The following is an 18,910-nucleotide window of genomic DNA, read 5'->3' as shown; positions in this document are numbered from 1 at the left end:
TAAAGAAATGTAATATTACAGTAGCGTGTTACATTACTAACGTGTTACCCCCAACTCTGATCCCCACTGAGTCCCCTTCCCTTTCCCCTTTGTAGAATGAAATCAACTCCACTGTATAATAGTGACACCTACTGGACAAGTACTTTACTTGGTCCAGCCACTGTTCTATCTACTGCTGCAAAGGCAACTGCTCCTGGAGTTGACAGTGATCTGGAAACTTTCAAACATTCTCATTATGAGTTTGCAGCAGTGCAAAATGTTGAGTGCAATTACTAAAACATTATACTATAGTGCCTGTAGTTACTGCATCTATTTTGCTTCAATGATCTCGACTCATAGTTGCATTTCACGTCTTTATTTATTGACTTGCAAACCCATCAGTTGTCTGGGCTGGAGGTAGTGGGAGTTCTCACAAAAAACAAAAACAAAGTTGTTTTCATTTAACAATCACAGAAAAAGTGTGAGATCTGTGAGGGGCTATGGTCCATTGGTTAAAGAAAAGGGTTTGTAAGTAGGAGGTCCCTGGTTCAAATCCCACTTCAGCCACTGACTCATTATGTGACCCAGAACAAATCATTCAATCTCCTTGTGCTCCGTCTTCCAGGTGAGACATTGTTGTAAGTGACTCTGCAGCTGATATAGTTCACACACCCTAGTCTCTGTAAGTTGCCTTGGATAAAGGTGTCTGCTAAATAGTAATAAATATATTGAATTATAGCAAAGACCTGATTATTAAAGCCAAAAGTGATTAGCCCATTACTACACTTTGTTTTGAGAAACTCACAGCGTTAATTGTTTTTACGTTGATTAGGAGTTTTATCTGAGACCAGAATGTGTGTGTTTATTTATTTTTCATAATTTTCCAGATTCAAGATATCCGCGTTGAGACTGAAGACAACAAGGAGAAGAAATCTGCAAAGGATGCATTGCTGCTGTGGTGCCAGATGAAGACTGCTGGGTGAGACTCAATAGTCTTCCCTTCCATATCCTGCTTTTGGAAACCTTTCTTTTTATTCGTTATCTGACTATTTAGACATGTTATTTTTAGAATTCTTTGTCAGTTATATAACTGTTATATAGCAGTTAACAGTCAGCTAGATTTATACTTTTAATGAGCTAGAAGTTGTTTTTTCTTGATGGGAGTGACCAAAATTAGAAGAATGAATACATACATGTCTGTTAAACATGTAACTTAACTGTAATCTGAAATATGTCCCAATATGATGCTGAATGAAGGTTTTTTTTTTTTTTTTTTTTTGCCTGTCACATAGAATACATTATTTAAACTGACATGTTGGAGCAATCTGTAAATGCTAACAATCTCATGACATTTTATTTCCACACAGCTATCAAAATGTCAACATTCGCAATTTCACCACTAGCTGGAGAGATGGCATGGCTTTCAATGCACTTATTCATAAACATAGGTAGGTCACTGACTACAGTATATTACCATAACTACTGCATGAAACAAATATTGAATTGACAGGGGAAATGGTCTTTTAAACAATAGAGTATTGATAAAACTTGTTGGCATATATGGTGTGTATATGTCTCTAATAATGAAATACATGTAACGATGGTTGTGGAATAGTCTATAAACTCTTTCCAACCTCCCCAGGCCTGACCTGATTGATTTTGATAAGCTGAAGAAATCCAATGTTCACTACAATCTGCAGAATGCTTTCAACCTCGCTGAGCAACACCTTGGTCTCACCAAGCTCCTGGACCCAGAAGGTTTGGTTTTGCTGTTGGAATGAATGTGTTTATGTGGGCTATGCAACACTATTTTATATTTTCCACAATGTTCTGCATCAGTTGAAAAATCTCACCATTTTTTTTTTTTTTTTGCAGATATCAGTGTGGACCAGCCTGATGAAAAGTCCATCATCACTTACGTGGTAACATACTACCACTACTTCTCCAAGATGAAGGCTTTGGCTGTAGAAGGAAAGCGAATTGGAAAGGTGAAATGCTTCTTTTTAGTTGAATTTGTCACAGACGAAAAAAAAAAACCCATAACAACAAAATGGTATATTGGTCAACTTATTCAGTAATGTTAACCAAAGCTCATCCTGTTACTTAATTGTTGCTATTTTCAGTACACCCTCCTGTTGCTGTCATTCCACCTGTAAAGAATCCTTGTGGTGCTCATTATTGCGGCTTTGCTTTCGTCAAAACAGGTGCTTGACAATGCCATTGAGACCGAGAAGATGATTGAAAAGTATGAGTCCCTTGCTTCTGACCTCCTGGAGTGGATTGAGCAAACCATCATTATCCTGAACAATCGCAAGTTTGCCAACTCTCTTGTTGGTGTACAGCAGCAGCTGCAGGCCTTCAACACGTACCGCACAGTGGAGAAGCCCTCTAAGTAAGTTCCAGGATGTTTGTACCATTGTAGTAGCATCTCTGTGTCTATAGCTTGCTATGAGAGGCGCTTGTGAAACTGAAGCATGTTATTCTCCAGACATCTTGCTCACCTGTCCTAAAGGAAACGGACACCTGCTGGAAATGTCATTCATAAGCTCCCCCTGTCTCACCCACACACACAAATAACAACTTGATATATGTCTGTTTGTGAATTGCTTGCACATTAGTCTGTTGGCTTTCTACTGGCTTGTGTGAATGCAACTATTTCAGAACCAGATCCATGTATACCCTGTGTAAAATAGGAATACATGTAAAATAGTAATGTTGTTTCTAAGTCGATCTTTGTCTTTTTTTAGGTTTACAGAAAAGGGTAACCTGGAAGTGCTTCTTTTTACCATTCAGAGCAAGATGAGAGCAAACAACCAGAAAGTGTACCTGCCCAGAGAGGGGAAACTCATCTCAGATATTAACAAGGCGAGTCACACGCAACAGGGGAACAATGCGATTTTTGTTTTGTTGTTGGATTTGAATGAATGCAAGAAAGATACGAAAAGGAGATTTTGATTAAATTTTATATATACATACATATATACATACACACACACAGCACACCCTCGCTATAACAAACCTGTTGGGGTTTAAGCCTTTTGTTTGTTACATCGAGGGTTCGTTACAGCGAAAGGACAATCAAAATGAACAATGAACTGCTGGAGTAAGTTAATGAGATGATATTGTGAGTAAAAGTAAAATTACATGTACCTGTTTGTTTCATGTATGCAGTATTGTGCCTTTACTTTATCCAATTCGTTAAATAATTAAAACGCAGTACAAAAAAAAGCACAAACCCCGAATTGGAGCTGAACTTTTGTTCAAAATCAGTCTGACATAAATCGTTTCAATGAGCACCAAGTCTTAATCCAACACGCAAGACTCCCAAACTGAGCTTTTATTCCAAATCAGCTCGACATGAAAAGTTAATCATAGCCTCAATATTTTTTTTTCTTTAATCAATTTTGTTTTGGTTGCGGAACAAGCCAAAAGACTAGTGCTTTTTGACAAACTATGTTTACGACAGAGATATGCCTGCGTTAAAACTTTTTTCAAACGATCAACATAGTTTCCAGCTTTGTTGCAACATAAAATAATTTTTGTTTTGGAGGCAGTTACACAGCGCGTGCTTCTTAAGACAAAAGACTTTGCTGGAGGTGGCAACCTGTGCGTACAGACCGGGATGTTGACAGTGTGTGTATATTGTAACAAAAATCCTTAACGCTATAAGAATGAGCCTTCAGTCGATTCAGGGCCAAACTCGATATTATTACACTAACAAATGATCAAAGACAATCTGCAAGTTGTTAACTAACAATTAACATGTTGCTGTGGGCCATGACCTACACCACAGAAACAAATTAATTTTTAAAAGGAATCTCAGGAAGGAACTATTCTGTCTCTGTTTATTTGCTTCTCTCTCTGCTTCACAACAACAACAACAAACACTTCACCGTCACTGGTCTTTAGCTCCATTTTAGTCCCGCCTCATCACCACAGCACAACCAATCACCAACAGCATTAATTGGCCTTCTCAATTTTAAAATTAATGAGAAAAATAATTAATGGATGGCAAAGTGCAAGTATTGCCACACAAAGGTGTCAGATGTGGGTGGAACTTCTTTCTTTCTAAGGTAAGCCAATTATTTGCCATGTGGATAGCTTGTATGTAAAACTAGCGAACACAAACTTGCTTTGTCGTTATTGGATAACCCTAATTAGGAAACCGTTTACAGTTAAGACGAGCTCAGTGGTCAGATCTCAGAAATAAATGCAATGTCACTAAAGCTACATTTGCTGTGAAGTTTTAAAGATATGAAATAAATACTATTGCTTTTATTGAGAACTCTGTGTGGATATGGACTGTGGTTTTCCACTGGAGGTGATTTTTGTATGCAGCTGTCCCAAGACAAAGCACCCCTTGCTTGCTAAGTTTTTTTTTTTTAGAACACCTTTGTAGCGCCGGCACACTGTTAATCTTGTTTTCAAAATTTCGGTCTTGACTACATCACTTATATATATATATATATATATATATATATTTTTAATGCAACATTCCTTCTCTTTCAACCATATACTATATGTATAATATTGAACATATCTTTTTCTTCACTCACAGGCCTGGGAAAGACTGGAAAAAGCAGAGCATGAACGGGAACTGGCACTGAGGACTGAGTTGATAAGGCAAGAGAAACTGGAACAGCTGGCCCGCCGTTTCGACCGCAAGGCAGCCATGAGAGAGACCTGGCTGAGCGAGAATCAGCGGCTCGTCTCGCAGGTAGGGCTGGAGAAGAACTTCTCTGTATCCCTCTGTATTAGGGATTTGAAGAATCAGCTCCAGATTGAGGTTCAACACAAAAGCTGTACCACCCAAACAAGAATCTAGATTCAACGTCCCCTCTAAGGGATCACAGATGTGTTCATTTCAGATTGGCCATTCCCATTAGAAACAAACATTAAGCTATTTAAGAGAAGTGGCCATTATTATTTTGATTTGTACCTTGAAGTTTTTTCAATGCATTAGGTAAAACCAACATTATAGCAAGTCAACTCTGTAAATAACATCTACTTGCTACAAGCGGCACACAGTACATAACGAGTGCCGTTCCTGAGATTCTTCACAAATCATTTGCACTCCACCTTAAAAAGAATATCAAGTGTACTAGAAAGCAATTTTTTGTATCTGTCAGCAGCTTTATTTTCTTCCAACTTGGATTTGAACTCCTTTTTATTGTTTTTTGCCTATCTTCAACCCCATTTGCAGGACAACTTCGGGTATGACCTGCAGGCAGTGGAAGCTGCCACCAAGAAGCACGAAGCAATTGAGACTGACATTGCGGCCTATGAAGAGAGAGTGGAGGCAGTCCTGGCTGTGGCCAGGGAACTTGAAGCTGAGAACTACCATGACATCAAGCGCATCACAGCCAGGAAAGACAATGTGATCCGGCTTTGGGAGTACCTTCTGGAGCTGCTCAAGGCTCGGCGCCAGCGACTGGAGATGAACCTGGGCCTGCAAAAGGTCTTCCAGGAGATGCTTTACATTATGGACTGGATGGATGAGATGAAGGTAATGACATAATAAAAGCATAATAGTGTAGTGTGACACACGTAATTTGACTCTTGTTCCAATTTTAAAAAGGTTGCTCGAGTTCTCTTTTGACTTTTCCTCCTCAGATGCTCTTGCTGTCTCAGGATTATGGAAAGCACTTACTTGGCGTGGAGGATCTACTGCAGAAACACGCTCTGGTTGAAGCTGACATTGGTATTCAGGCAGACAGAGTCAAGGCCGTCAATGCATCTGCTCAGAAATTTGCAAGTGATGGAGAAGGTAGAAAAGTGTTATGTATTTACACATGCAGTATGTTTGTTTTATATGATACTGGCTCACTGGTGAGACTCTTATTATTGTGGATTAACCCCAAATGATTTGCTCAATAGAACAATTAGTGAGTTTAACACTCATGCTTTTATTAAACATCAGCATACAATACAAAAAAAGCACTTTATGCACATACATAACCTTTTTCGGAGACAAATCTGCTTCTAATAAACATACTTACAATTCATGCATTTGACATACACACGCACACCCTCCACTAAGATATATAACTACAAGAGATTACAACAGAAGATTACCAGACACCAACAACTTCCATACCCAGAAAAGGAGTGTGTCCTTATCAGTAACTTTCCATCAGCCCATCAGCTTGCCTTTTACATTGAGTTTAAGTAAATAGACAGACAAAGCATAGCAACATATCAAATAGAAAAATATTAGGAAGACACACTTTCTCTTAACATGTATCTTGATTTTTCCTGTTACTTGTAAATCAGCATTTTGACTTGTGAGTTGTCATAGTGGTCTCATTTTGCAGCCTTACTAATTTGTATTTTGACATACATTATAAAAATAAATAGGAAAGTACCATGCAAATGCACAGAATTATAAAAATGTTATGACAAGTGTGTTTTTTGTATGTGTTCAATTGTTTGTGTTCAGCATGTTTTTGTTCTTGAGCTTTTTAACGTGCGGTTTACAGGAGTACAGTAGCACATCTAGATTCAGGTTGTTTATTGAGTGGTGGGTTCTGCTTGCAGGTTACAAGCCATGTGACCCCCAGGTTATCCGTGACCGGGTGGCACACATGGAGTTCTGTTATCAGGAGCTGTGCCAGCTGGCAGTGGAGCGTAGGGCCCGTCTTGAGGAATCACGTCGCCTCTGGAAGTTCTTCTGGGAGATGGCAGAGGAAGAGGGTTGGATCCGAGAGAAGGAACAGATATTGTCGTCCGACGACTATGGCAAAGACCTGACCAGCGTGTTGCGCCTCCTGAGCAAACACAAGGCCTTCGAGGACGAAATGAGTGGCCGATACACTCACCTACAGCAGACAATACGGGAAGGAGAGGAAATGATCGCTGATGACCATTTTGGCTCTGACAAGATCAGGGAGCGGATCATGGACATTCAGGAGCAGTGGACCAACCTGGAGCAGCTGTCCGCCATCAGGAAGAAACGCCTGGAGGAGGCTTCCAACCTGCACCAGTTCCAGGCTGACGCCGACGACATTGACACTTGGATGCTCGATGTCCTCCGGATCGTTTCCAGCAGTGACGTGGGCCACGACGAGTACTCCACCCAGTCACTGGTCAGGAAACATAAAGATGTGGCTGAAGAGATCGCCAGCTACCGTCCCGTCATCGACACCCTGGAGGAGCAGTCCAAGGCCCTCCCTGAAGAGCACGCCCAGTCCCCAGAGGTCCTGGGCAGACTGTCCGGGATTGAGGAGAGGTACAAAGAGGTTGCTGAGCTCACCAGGCTGCGCAAGCAAGCTCTACAAGACGCTCTGGCCCTTTACAAGATGTCCAGCGAGGCTGATGCCTGCGAGCTCTGGATCGATGAGAAGGAACAGTGGTTGATCAGCATGCAGATCCCAGAGAAACTTGAAGATCTGGAAGTAATCCAGCACAGGTAGGAAGCAGCATTGCCTCAAAACATGTATCCCCCACCCACCCCTATGTTTATGTGTCTCTCTCTCTCTCTCTTTCTCTCTCATATATATATATATATATTATACACAGTGCTCCCTCGCTATAAGGCTCTCGATTTTATAGCGCCTGGGATATAACTCTCCTACAGCATATCCCCCCCAATTCCCTATACTAGTGATTCATGTAATATTTCTACAGTAAATACAGTACCGGTGTTCAAACTGTAAACAACTTCTCAGTCTAACTTCTGTTTCTGTCTCTCCCGTTTGATACAATATCTCAACTGAAGAAAAGCTGTGCTAGCACTTTTTAACGGACATTTTATTCAGGATTAGTTTAATAACTAAATAAATATTAGGCCTATTACGTGGTTATCGTTCCTAATGTATTAACTTTTTTGCTGCGAGAGGAGCTGCAGTTTTCTCTGGGAGACGAGACATTCAGCTTCGCTTCAGCCTCGCTTCAGCCCCAGTCCAGCAGCCGAACCTGGGGCGAGCCCATTCCCACTTCCCCTCTCCAGACCCGCACTCCTTCTCGCACTTGGTTTGCTTGTCTGTCACTTTGAACTGAACTCCGACCGCCGTTTAGCCAGGCTATTTATAGTTTTTAAATACAGAGTTGCTTACATGATGCTTTGTGCATGGATAATTCATGGAAAGTTACATTTGTGCTTCACCTATATGTGCATTATAGAGAAGGAGTTTATTTTGTATTTTAGTCAGATTTGTGTTGTGTCCCGTGGCGCCCAACACCCCCCGTGTGGTTGGCGTCACGGGACACAACACAACTGTATACTGTTTCTTCTATACAAGGTGTGCACTCTATTCTGTATATGAAGCTGTCATTTCTTTTTTCCCCACAGTTGCCTCTAACACTGCGTTTTTATAGGTTTGAAAGTTTGGAACCGGAAATGAATAACCAGGCTTCCCGTGTGGCTGTTGTCAACCAGATTGCTCGCCAGCTGATCCACAGTGGACACCCCAGCGAGAAAGAAATCAAAGCCCAGCAGGATAAACTTAATACCAGGTAATTTTAATACCTAAATGGGAACAGGCATTTTAAAGGTCTGGCTTATATCAAGATTCAGAGATGTTGAATCAAGTGCAAACAGATTAGTACCTGCAGCTTTAATTTAACTAAGAAAATAGGCTTCTTTTGAAAATAAATATGCATTTTAACACAGAAGGATTTTGTAAATGTATGCAAATTTGTCTCGCAGGAGTACATATGTTTATTTTTGAAGAAGTCAGATTGCTGATTTTGTGCATACCGAATGTTATTCACACCTGCCCTGCTGCTTCCTAAGGAATTACAGAGCTTGTGCCCATCTTTTTATAAAGCACATTTCTGCACTTTGTGGGAAATATGCATTAAACAAACAAAACAAAAAAAAAAAAAACAATGGCAGCTGTGTTTGACACTTTGAACTCTTCCAGAAAATGAGTTGGCCAGTGATGAGCACAAGTTAAGCTAAATGGCATTTGTTCCATTTCCTTCAGTTTTGTAAATACTATCATCGTTGGTGGTGTTTAGTGGAAAGATTTATCTTTTTGAGTTTAAACAAGCTTTCTGAGAGGAAATGGCAGCTAGTAAAATGGAAAACCATGTTCTATGACATGCATGATTTGTAAGGCTTGGGCGATGCCTAGTTTTTCACTATCAAAATGTCGTTCTCCAAAAAAGCTAATGCATTGATTCACTGATGTTATAAAGGGTGTAACATCGACGTTGAGCTGCGGATTACTGTGTCACATTACTAGTAATGCTTTAAAAGCTATTATGCATATTAAATTAAAACCTTTTTTATTACCTTATTCGTGTTGATTTGTACCAGTTGTGGGTCAAAGCAAAGTCCCCCCAAAAAAGTTGTTAAAATCCATAACAGTGAGAGCAACAACTAATCAAAAGAAAAAAACCCCTAATTTTTAAAGTTATCACTTTCCACAGCAGTTTAGTAACAAGAGTGTTGTCCATGGCATATAGTTTAATTGTGTTAAGGAACATGATAGTGTCCACATTTTGTTCTAATTTAAGCGATGACTGGCATTTGTTTACAATCTGAATACCAGCTCACTAGGGACTGACATTGCCAGGGTGCTTAATTCTTCTGACCAAAGATACAACTTTTGGAACGGTCTTGGTTGTTTTTCGTAATTTTTTCTTTGGGGTAGTTCAGTTGAATACATGTAGATTTATTTTGAAGTTTTGTAGGATGCCATCTCATTAAATGGTCACGCAAATTACTTGTTTTCCAAAGATTACATTCTTTCTTTCTTACTTTAGAAAATTATTGTAAAACGTAGGAAGGCATTGTAACTCTGTCGATACAGTATTTGTAATTCTAGCATAACACTCTTAATTGGCTCTGTTACTTTGAAGATTCCTGCACAGATCCAGTCCCATCTGTAAACACTCACAGGGGGCGGGGCACGGGGGAGAAGGGGAGCTCAATCGCATGCAGATTCAGAGAGTCAGACCTGAAGGGAGCAGAGAAGCTCAGCACCTAATGCAAAAAATAACTGCAGATTCCAAATTTAATAAAAAATAAATGTCCTTTGCTTAAACCCTTTACACAAAAACGATGCACAACCATGACTATCGATTGTTATCAAACAGTGTGATGCATCGATAAATCAGTGCATTGCCTCAGCCTTAGTGTTTTGTAAACTTTGATTACATTTTTGGGGGGTAAAACTATTGTGATCTGAAATCTCCATTTTGATGGGCTGTTTAACTTTTGCATTAATATTATGGCACAATCTTCTGGCCAGATGTGTGCAGTTTATCTGACAATGCACCGTCTGTGGGGGGAAAAAAGAGAATATCATTTTTCCTTGTGTATAAAGGCCTCAAACAACAGCCTAAAGTAGTATTAGTTAGTACCTATCTGTGCCATGGTGGCTTCTTTTATTATGAATTTATTTGGATTTAAACGGCAATAGATGTGTTTACAGTGTCTGCTGTTTATTTTCAGATGGAGCCAGTTCCGTGATTTGGTGGACCAAAAGAAAGATTCTCTCAGTTCTGCATTGGGTGTTCAGAACTACCACCTGGAATGTAATGAAACCAAATCATGGATCAGGGAGAAGACCAAAGTCATTGAATCCACTCAGGAGCTGGGCAATGACCTGGCCGGAGTCATGGCTCTGCAGAGGAAACTGACAGGAATGGAGAGAGACCTTGCAGCCATCGAGGACAAGCTGAGCGACCTGCAGAAGGAGGCTGAAAGGCTGGCCGCAGAACACCCCGACCAGGCTCAAGCCATAATGGGTCGTCTGGCGGAAATCACAGATGTCTGGGAGGAGATGAAGACCACCCTGAAGAACCGTGAGGAGTCCCTGGGCGAAGCCAGCAAGCTTCAACAGTTCCTGCGTGACCTGGATGACTTCCAGTCCTGGCTCTCGAGGACCCAGACCGCCATCGCCTCAGAGGACATGCCCAACACCTTGACGGAGGCCGAGAAGCTGCTCACCCAGCATGAGAACATCAAGAATGAGATCAACAACTACGAGGAGGACTACCAGAAGATGCGCGACATGGGTGAGATGGTCACGCAAGGCCAGACGGATGCCCAGTACATGTTCTTGCGCCAGCGCCTGCAGGCCCTGGACACCGGCTGGAATGAGCTGCACAAGATGTGGGAGAACCGACAGAGCCTGCTGTCTCAGTCCCATGCCTACCAGCTGTTCCTCAGAGACACAAAACAAGCAGAAGCATTCCTCAATAACCAGGTATGTCAGTGATTAACACATCTGTCAAAAAGCAAAAGTTGGTGGGAGCACCAAGAAAAAAAGAATTTACATTTGTTCGAATGTACAACTCGAGTTGGTGAAAAAGGTGACGTTTCCATGCTTTTCCAAGTTACGTGAGTTATCACATGAGTTGGGCAGGAAATACTACCGATTTCCCCCAGAAAGCTAAATGTCAAGACATAAATTCGCTGCAGACGGTATTAGTCAAATTATCAACTATTTAAAAGATTAATCCATCTAGATATTCTTTTTACATTTATTTTACACAGTACATGATACAAAGCTCTATATCACTACATAATATATATATATATATATATATATATATATATATATATATATATATATATAGATAGATAGATAGATAGATGATATATGAATGAAAAGCCATTGTACTTGTATTAATGTTTTAATAAATCTTTTTATTCAGTAAAAATTGTGTATAATTACTGTATAACGGGAAATTTTGGCTTAATTGGCTATTTTGATTGGATCGCCAATAATACTTCCACCAATCAGAAGGTTGCATACAGTACTGCTAGCTACCCCGCCCCAAGAGAAACGTGTCAGGCATCAAAGTGTATATGAGAGTGGCAGTGATGAAGTCAGTTTGCTTGAAAACATGATCAAAAACTGTGAGGCAGTGTAAAGTGTGTCTGCTACTGTAGTAGCATTCTTCTGTTTTGTGTTAAGCATTTTTGTGTTTTTTTTTAGGTTTTTTTTCAATATTAATAGCCAAAAGTATTTTGCCAGACTTGTTAGACAGTACATAACAAAATGTTTGATTGTTATTGTCGATACGCTGTAGATACTACTGTTACTGAAGACACGCATAGTGCAGGTATCGCAAAGTCCATAAACAAAACAAAATGTTAACATAAATTAGTTCTGCACCGTATAAAACTGAGCTGATTTCACCAGTGCTTGCTAGTCTTAAAGCATTTTCGTTTCGGCTTTATATTGTTAAATTTTTCACATGTGGCAATACTGTCCTGCAATTACTGTATGATACTGTGATCATTCCATTGTGTTATGTTGTGAACCATAGCTATGTTTTAAAACTGAGTGATAGCAATGGGGGGCAATTCAAGCACATACGGGGTTGTGTGGTTCATGGAAACGTGGTATTGGTTTCAAGGTAATTTTAAGACGCAGGATCATATGAGTGTGATGGATCTTGTCATTGTTGACCAGCATGACCAGGTTTATGGATGCACATGGTCTTTTTAGTGTTTACTTTGACTTGCAGCAGTCACTATTGTAAATGGAAAGGGACGAGAAAGATGTTTTGCTCAAATTGCTAAAAAGGTAACCCACTTCTCAATAATTTGTGTCAAAGAAGTGAAAGCCACAAAGCTATTTTAAGATACTTTGCTCGGTTTTGAGTTTGTTTCCCATCCCCTGGGTTGACTAGTATGCTTAGGACTGTCCTTTTTGCTGAATGGAAATGTTTAGAGAAGATGTTGCTCACCATACGTGTTTTGCTTGCGTGTTTCCAGGAGTATGTGTTGGCACACACTGAGCTGCCCTCCACCCTGGAGTCTGCAGAGGCTGCAATTAAGAAACAGGAGGACTTTATGACCACCATGGATGCCAATGAGGAGAAAATCAACGCCGTGGTGGAAACGGGCAGGAGACTCGTTAGTGACGGGAACATCAACTCCGACAAGATCCAGGAAAAGGTGGACTCCATAGATGACAGGTAAAAAATAAATCACGTCCCTTTAACTTGACCAAGCCAAAAAAGTGCACTTTGGCAACCTATATTCATGACAGAGATATGCCTGCGTCACTCCTTTATTTTCAAACGATCAATATAGTTTCCAGCTTTGTTGCAACATATGATTTTCGTTTTGGAGGCAGCTACACAGCGCATGCTTTTTATTAAGACAAAAGAGTTGACTTCACTGTGGAGGTTGTATCCCATGCGTACAGACTGAGATGTTGACAGTGTGTGTTTATGTGATCTTTTTTTTAATTTGTGTTTTTATGTGTGAATCACAGGCATAAAAAGAACCGTGAGGCTGCCAGTGAACTCCTGATGAGACTTAAGGACAACAGAGACCTGCAGAAATTCCTTCAGGACTGCCAGGAGGTAAGTTGCTGTGAATAATCCATAACTAGCATGTTAAAGGGTACGGAATATGACTTTTGCGTTAACTTCCCCCTTTTGAAAGTGGTCAGATTTATTAATTAAAAATAAAAAGGTCACATGAAGAGCAGCACCATCTAGGCAATAATGTTGTTTTATGACTGTAGCCCTTTTTAAAGCAGTTTGTTCTGGATAATTAGCCTGCTGTGTAACTGATCACCTGCAGCTCACAACAACAGTTGTTCCTGACACACATTGTAATCACTTTGCTCGTCCTCCAGCTGTCCCTTTGGATCAATGAGAAGATGCTTACAGCGCAGGACATGTCATACGACGAAGCCAGGAACTTGCATAGCAAATGGCTGAAACACCAGGCGTTCATGGCTGAGCTGCAGTCCAACAAGGAGTGGCTGGACAAAATCGAAAAGGTATCCCTCGGAGAGAAACTGTAAACGTTCATGTTATTTTTGTGGTGGTCAAAAAGACAAGCAAAACAGTTGTAACGGTGGGTTAACAAAATGATTTGAATGCCAGAACTAGATATATCATTTTTACTTAGACATATATGAATCATATTTTAGTATTGAGAACACTGTGGCAACCTTTTTGTACCTGAAACTTGTTTTATTTTTCATTTTGACAAACGTTTAATGTAAGTACAATAATCCGTCGGGTAACAGCCCGTCACGTGTCCACCCTAGCCATGATCAACCCTGTATGTTTCTAAACAAGGGATTTAAGGGAGCTCCCTAATAAAAGCTGAATCTCAAAACAGTAATTATTTGAATATAGTACTTGTTACAGCTGTGTATAATGGTATTTAAAACAAGATTCATTCATTCGACTTTTTACATATCCGCCCTTGCTCTGGTCCCACTGCAGTCGGGTATGCAACAGATTACTGTAATACATTTTATAAACATAAACAAATATAGTTTCTCTAAAAGATTATTCAGTGCTACACCATTCTAACTCTGTTGTCTGTGTCCATAATTGGAGACTGCGTTATTCGTGGTTTGATTTATAATGAATATTGGCGTTTATGTTCCTGAAATGATTTACAATGGCCAAATTAATATTGTATCGTACTGTGGAAGGAAGGAGACACACACAATTTGCATGTACTCAACTCCACAGTTTACTGGGACGATTATTCCTGGCCCCTGTCAGCCTGGGCGACACCAAAAACAACAAACAGTCTTGTACATTCACACAGCAGCTTGTCTGAGTCAGCTGTCAGCTCTATCCGCGTTGATGTGGACTTTCATGTCCCCGCCTACCTGGATGTCAATCAGTCACGGCTGAGGCAAGCTTACTGCTTCCCTGCTTACACACAGAAACACACACACACACACAGAAACACACAGGGCCCGTAGACCAGTCGTGTGACGGTATAAATCCTGTGTCGTTACAATATATACAGTATAATAGAAACTGCTATTCCACCAGTTTTAAGTTTGCACCACTCATTTAAATTGTATATTTTTTTTATAATGTTGTAAACTATAAATAACACAGAATCCAATAACTTTTATACACACTTATATTGTTTCGTACTTGTTTTGTAACATTAACGGACAGTTTGTTTTTACTTTTAGAAAAAAAAGTAGTGCAAGCACTGGAGCTTTCTAAGTACTATATGTCCCAGTTTCAATTTAAATGGGTTTAAATACGGTAATGTAAAACAATAACAAAACCCAATGTTTGAGTCAAATTGCATTATGGAGGAAATGTTATAACCGATTCCGCACTGTAACGGGTCCTGTTATAACAGGGTAGCACTGGAAAATCTAAAACAACTATTGAACAGGCTTCTATGATGTCTGCTACCATAAAGGCTGGAGCTTCATCAAATCCAACTTTTTTTGTATTGGTGTTTCTCATTATGACCTTTTAAACACTTGATAGAACTTAGTGTGTCCTTTCAGTTCAGTTGTTACGTAACTTTTAGTTTTTAACATTCTCTGTCTTTTTCCGTGAGCAGAGGCAGAAGAATTAAGAGCATCAGCTGCTTTAGCGGGAGGCTTCAGCAGTAGTTTATGTAGGTGCATTTTGATTTATTGCTTTGCAGGATGGAATGCAGCTTGTTGCAGAGAAACCGGAGACTGAGGTGGTTGTTAAGGAGAAGCTGTCATCCCTTCACAAAATGTGGGACGACCTGGAATCCACCACCCAGACCAAGGCACAGTGTCTCTTTGATGCCAACAAGGCAGAGCTGTTCACCCAGAGCTGTGCTGACCTTGACAAGTGGCTGATGGGTCTGGAGGGACAGATCCACTCCGACGATTATGGCAAAGACTTGACTAGTGTCAGCATCCTATTAAAGAAACAGCAGGTGAGGTTTTATTTCGATAGGTGTCCAGTGTGTTTTTTTTTTTTTAAATATGTGAAGAGGCTGGGGAAGTATTACAACACTGTTAATTTACCAAACTGTCTTATTATTTGTATAGTTTCATGCATTATTTGTAGCCCCAGTATTTTTACGCTTTGATGGAACTAAATGTACCCTACCCACTAGATGGTGCTATTGTACCACAAGCCTCTCTCGTATGCTAAATAATTTGTTCAGTAGGCACTGGAGGGGAAACGGGGAAGACGATTATTAGAATAACACATGCAGTAAGTACAGTGTGTGTGTGCAAGATTTGAACCAGATTGCCAGTAAATTGTCACATTTAGTACTTAAGTACATAAACGTTTACAGAAGAGAGGAGGCCATTCAGCCCATCTTGCTCGTTAGGGTGTTAGTAGCTTATTGATCCCAGATTCTCATCAAGCAGCTTCTTGAAGGATCCCAGGGTGTCAGCTTCAACAACGTTACTGGGGAGTTGGTTCCAGATTCCCACAATTCTCTGTTTAAAAAAAAAAAAAAAAAAAAAAAAAAAAAAAAGTGCCTCCTATTTTTTGTTCCAAATGCCCCCTTATCTAATCTCCATTTGTGACCCCTGGCCCCTGTTTCTTTTTTCAGGTCGAAAAAGTCCCTTGGGTCGACATTGTCAATACCTTGTAGAATTTGGAATGCTTGAATCAGATCGCTGTGTAGTCTTCTTTGTTCAAGAATGAATAGATTAAATTATTTCAGCCTGTCTGCATATGACATGCCTTTTAAACTGATAGTTCTGGTCGCTCTTCTTCGCACTCTTTCTAGAGCAGCAATGTCTGGTTGCTCTTCTTTGTACTCTTTCTGGAGCAGCAATGTCTGGTCGCTCTTCTTTGCACTCTTTCTAGAGCAGCAATGACCTTTTTGTAGCAAGGTGACCAGAACTGATGACTTTTCTAGATGAGGTCTTTCTAATGCATTGTAAAGTTTTAACATTAATTCCCTTGATTTAAGTTCAACACTTTTCACTATATATCGGATCATTTTGTTGGTCTTTTTTATAGCTTCCCCCACATTTGTCTAGAGGAAGACATTTCTGAGTCAACATAATCTCCTAGATCTTCAATTTCAGTATCTCGCATATGGTGTTTATAATGCACATTTTTATTGCTTGTGTGCAGTACCTTACACTTTTCTATATGAAATATCATTTGCCACGTTTCTGCCCAGTTCTGAATGCTTTCTAGATCATTTTGAATGACCTTTGCTGCTGCAACGGTGTTTCCACTCCTGTTTTTCTTTTTGTCTTCTGCAAATTTAACAGGTTTGCTTACTATATCAGAATCTACGTTAATGTAGATTAGGAAGAGCAGAGGATCTAATACTGATCCCTGTGATACTCCACTGGTTACCTCATTCCATTTTGAGGTTTCTCCTCTAATCAGTACTTTGTTTTCTTCTTGTTAACCGCTTCCTAATCCATGTGCATGCATTTCCTTGAATCCCTACTGCACCTAGTTTGAGAATTAATCTTTTATGCGGGACTTTCTCAAAAGCTTTCTGGAAATCTAAATAAACCATGTCTTATGCTTTGCAATTATCCATTGTCAATGTGTCCTCAAAAAAATCAAGCAGGTTAGTTAGACATGATCTCCCTTTCCTAAAACCATGCTGACTGTCTCCCAGGATACTGTTGCCATATAGGTAATTTTCCATTTTGGATCTTATTATAGTTTCAACAAGTTTACATGTATTAGAAATCAGGCTTATTGGTCTGTAGTTACCCGATTTGGTTTTGTCATTTTATGGATCGGTATTACATTTGCAATTTTCCAGTCTGTCGGTACAACCCGTCTCAAGAGACTATTGGTTCGGTTAGTGGTTTGTACATAACTTCTTTCATTTCCTTGAGTACTATAGTCCCATTAACACTTCTGCCTCTGTCATGCTAAAGTTATTTAAAACTGGATAGGAACTGGATGACATGTGGGGCGTGTTGTCCCGTATCCTCCTTTGTAAAAACTTGTGAAAAGTAATCATTTAATATATTTGCTACATTTTTTCTCTTCATCTATGATTTTGCCATTTATATCTCTTCGACGTTTTACTTCCTCTTTAATGTTCTTGTGCTGTTAAAATTTTGGAAAAACTTTTTGGAATTTGTTTTACCCCCCTTGGCAATGCTCATTTCTATATCTCTCTTGACCTTTCTAACTTCCTTTTTGACCTGCGTTTGCAGTTTCAAGTACTCTTTTAGTGTACTTTGTTCTTGGTCCCTTTTAAATGCTCTGTAAAGTACCTTTTTTTTTTCTCTGAAAAAAAAAAAAAAAAAAAAAAAAAAAATATATATTATATATATATATATATATATATATATATATATATATATATATATATATATATATATATTTTTTTTTTTTATCTATTAAACCATTTTGTTTTAGATTTTGATTTGTCCACTTTTGGGATGTAATTGTTTTGCACCTCTAGTACTACATTTTTGGAAAATAGCCATCCTTTTTCTGTGGAGGTTTTCTCTGTTTTACTCCAATCTACTTCTGTTAGTCTCTGTTTCATTCCTTCATAGTTTGGGGTTTTAACTAGCACTTCAAATGAGACCATGTTGTGATCTGAGTTTGCCAATGTTTCTCTAACCTCTGTTTTAGTTATTCTGTATTTTGTTAATTGAAAAAGACTAAATCAAGGCATTCCTCCCCTCTAGTCAGTGCATTGACAAGTTGCGTTAGGAAGCAGTCATTTATCATTTATACCATTTAAATTCCATCTGTCGTGCTCCCTACCGGGTTTTCCAATTTTATACGGGGGAAGCTGAAATCCACCATTAGTATGGCTTCTCCTTTGCTACACGCATTTCTAATGTAATTATATAACAGAGTATTTTGCTTGGTGTCTGAATTTGTCAATGGCATGCCCCAATTATGCCCTTTGAATTTCTGTCCATTATTTTTGTCCATATTGATTCTGCGTTGTTTTTTTCTTCCAGATTTAACACCTGGGCTTCAAGACAGTTTTTGATGTATAGCGCTTCCTATACAGTGTATACCCACTAATATTATATTTGTCTCCATCGCGCGTGGATAACCAAGTTTCAGTAACACCTATCACATCATAGTTACTTGTTAGTGCAGTAGCTTCAAGTTCTAACATTTTATTTGAGACGTCTATCATTTAGATAAATACATTTAATAGCTGTCTTACCTAAGTTGTTGACCTTGTTTAGATGTAGTCTCTGTAATCATTTTTTTTTATTGATTTCTCCCCCTTTCCTTTCTAGTTTAAATGCTTCTGAACCTCCTCGACAATCCTTTTTCCCTGAGT

At 39.4% G+C, this 18,910-nt stretch overlaps 1 protein-coding gene across 4 annotated transcripts in view; it reads left to right on the top strand.

The window, feature by feature from the left end:
- LOC121317289 (spectrin beta chain, non-erythrocytic 1) overlaps positions 1–18,910 on the top strand; it is a 124,558-nt gene that overhangs the window by 80,736 nt on the left and 24,912 nt on the right. For all 4 annotated transcript variants that reach the window (XM_041253062.1, XM_041253064.1, XM_041253063.1 and 1 more), the window contains 16 exons: positions 867–958; positions 1,347–1,427; positions 1,622–1,737; positions 1,855–1,967; positions 2,184–2,371; positions 2,727–2,844; positions 4,538–4,696; positions 5,183–5,485; positions 5,593–5,746; positions 6,517–7,387; positions 8,296–8,433; positions 10,382–11,138; positions 12,659–12,861; positions 13,164–13,254; positions 13,533–13,679; positions 15,323–15,586. In XM_041253062.1, coding sequence (XP_041108996.1) covers positions 867–958; positions 1,347–1,427; positions 1,622–1,737; positions 1,855–1,967; positions 2,184–2,371; positions 2,727–2,844; positions 4,538–4,696; positions 5,183–5,485; positions 5,593–5,746; positions 6,517–7,387; positions 8,296–8,433; positions 10,382–11,138; positions 12,659–12,861; positions 13,164–13,254; positions 13,533–13,679; positions 15,323–15,586 — 3,795 coding nt within the window. The remainder of the gene's footprint in view (positions 1–866; positions 959–1,346; positions 1,428–1,621; positions 1,738–1,854; positions 1,968–2,183; positions 2,372–2,726; positions 2,845–4,537; positions 4,697–5,182; positions 5,486–5,592; positions 5,747–6,516; positions 7,388–8,295; positions 8,434–10,381; positions 11,139–12,658; positions 12,862–13,163; positions 13,255–13,532; positions 13,680–15,322; positions 15,587–18,910) is intronic.

Source organism: Polyodon spathula, chromosome 6 (assembly GCF_017654505.1).
Source record: "Polyodon spathula isolate WHYD16114869_AA chromosome 6, ASM1765450v1, whole genome shotgun sequence".
Lineage (NCBI taxonomy): Eukaryota > Metazoa > Chordata > Actinopteri > Acipenseriformes > Polyodontidae > Polyodon > Polyodon spathula.
This window is presented reverse-complemented; position numbering and strand designations above follow the sequence as displayed.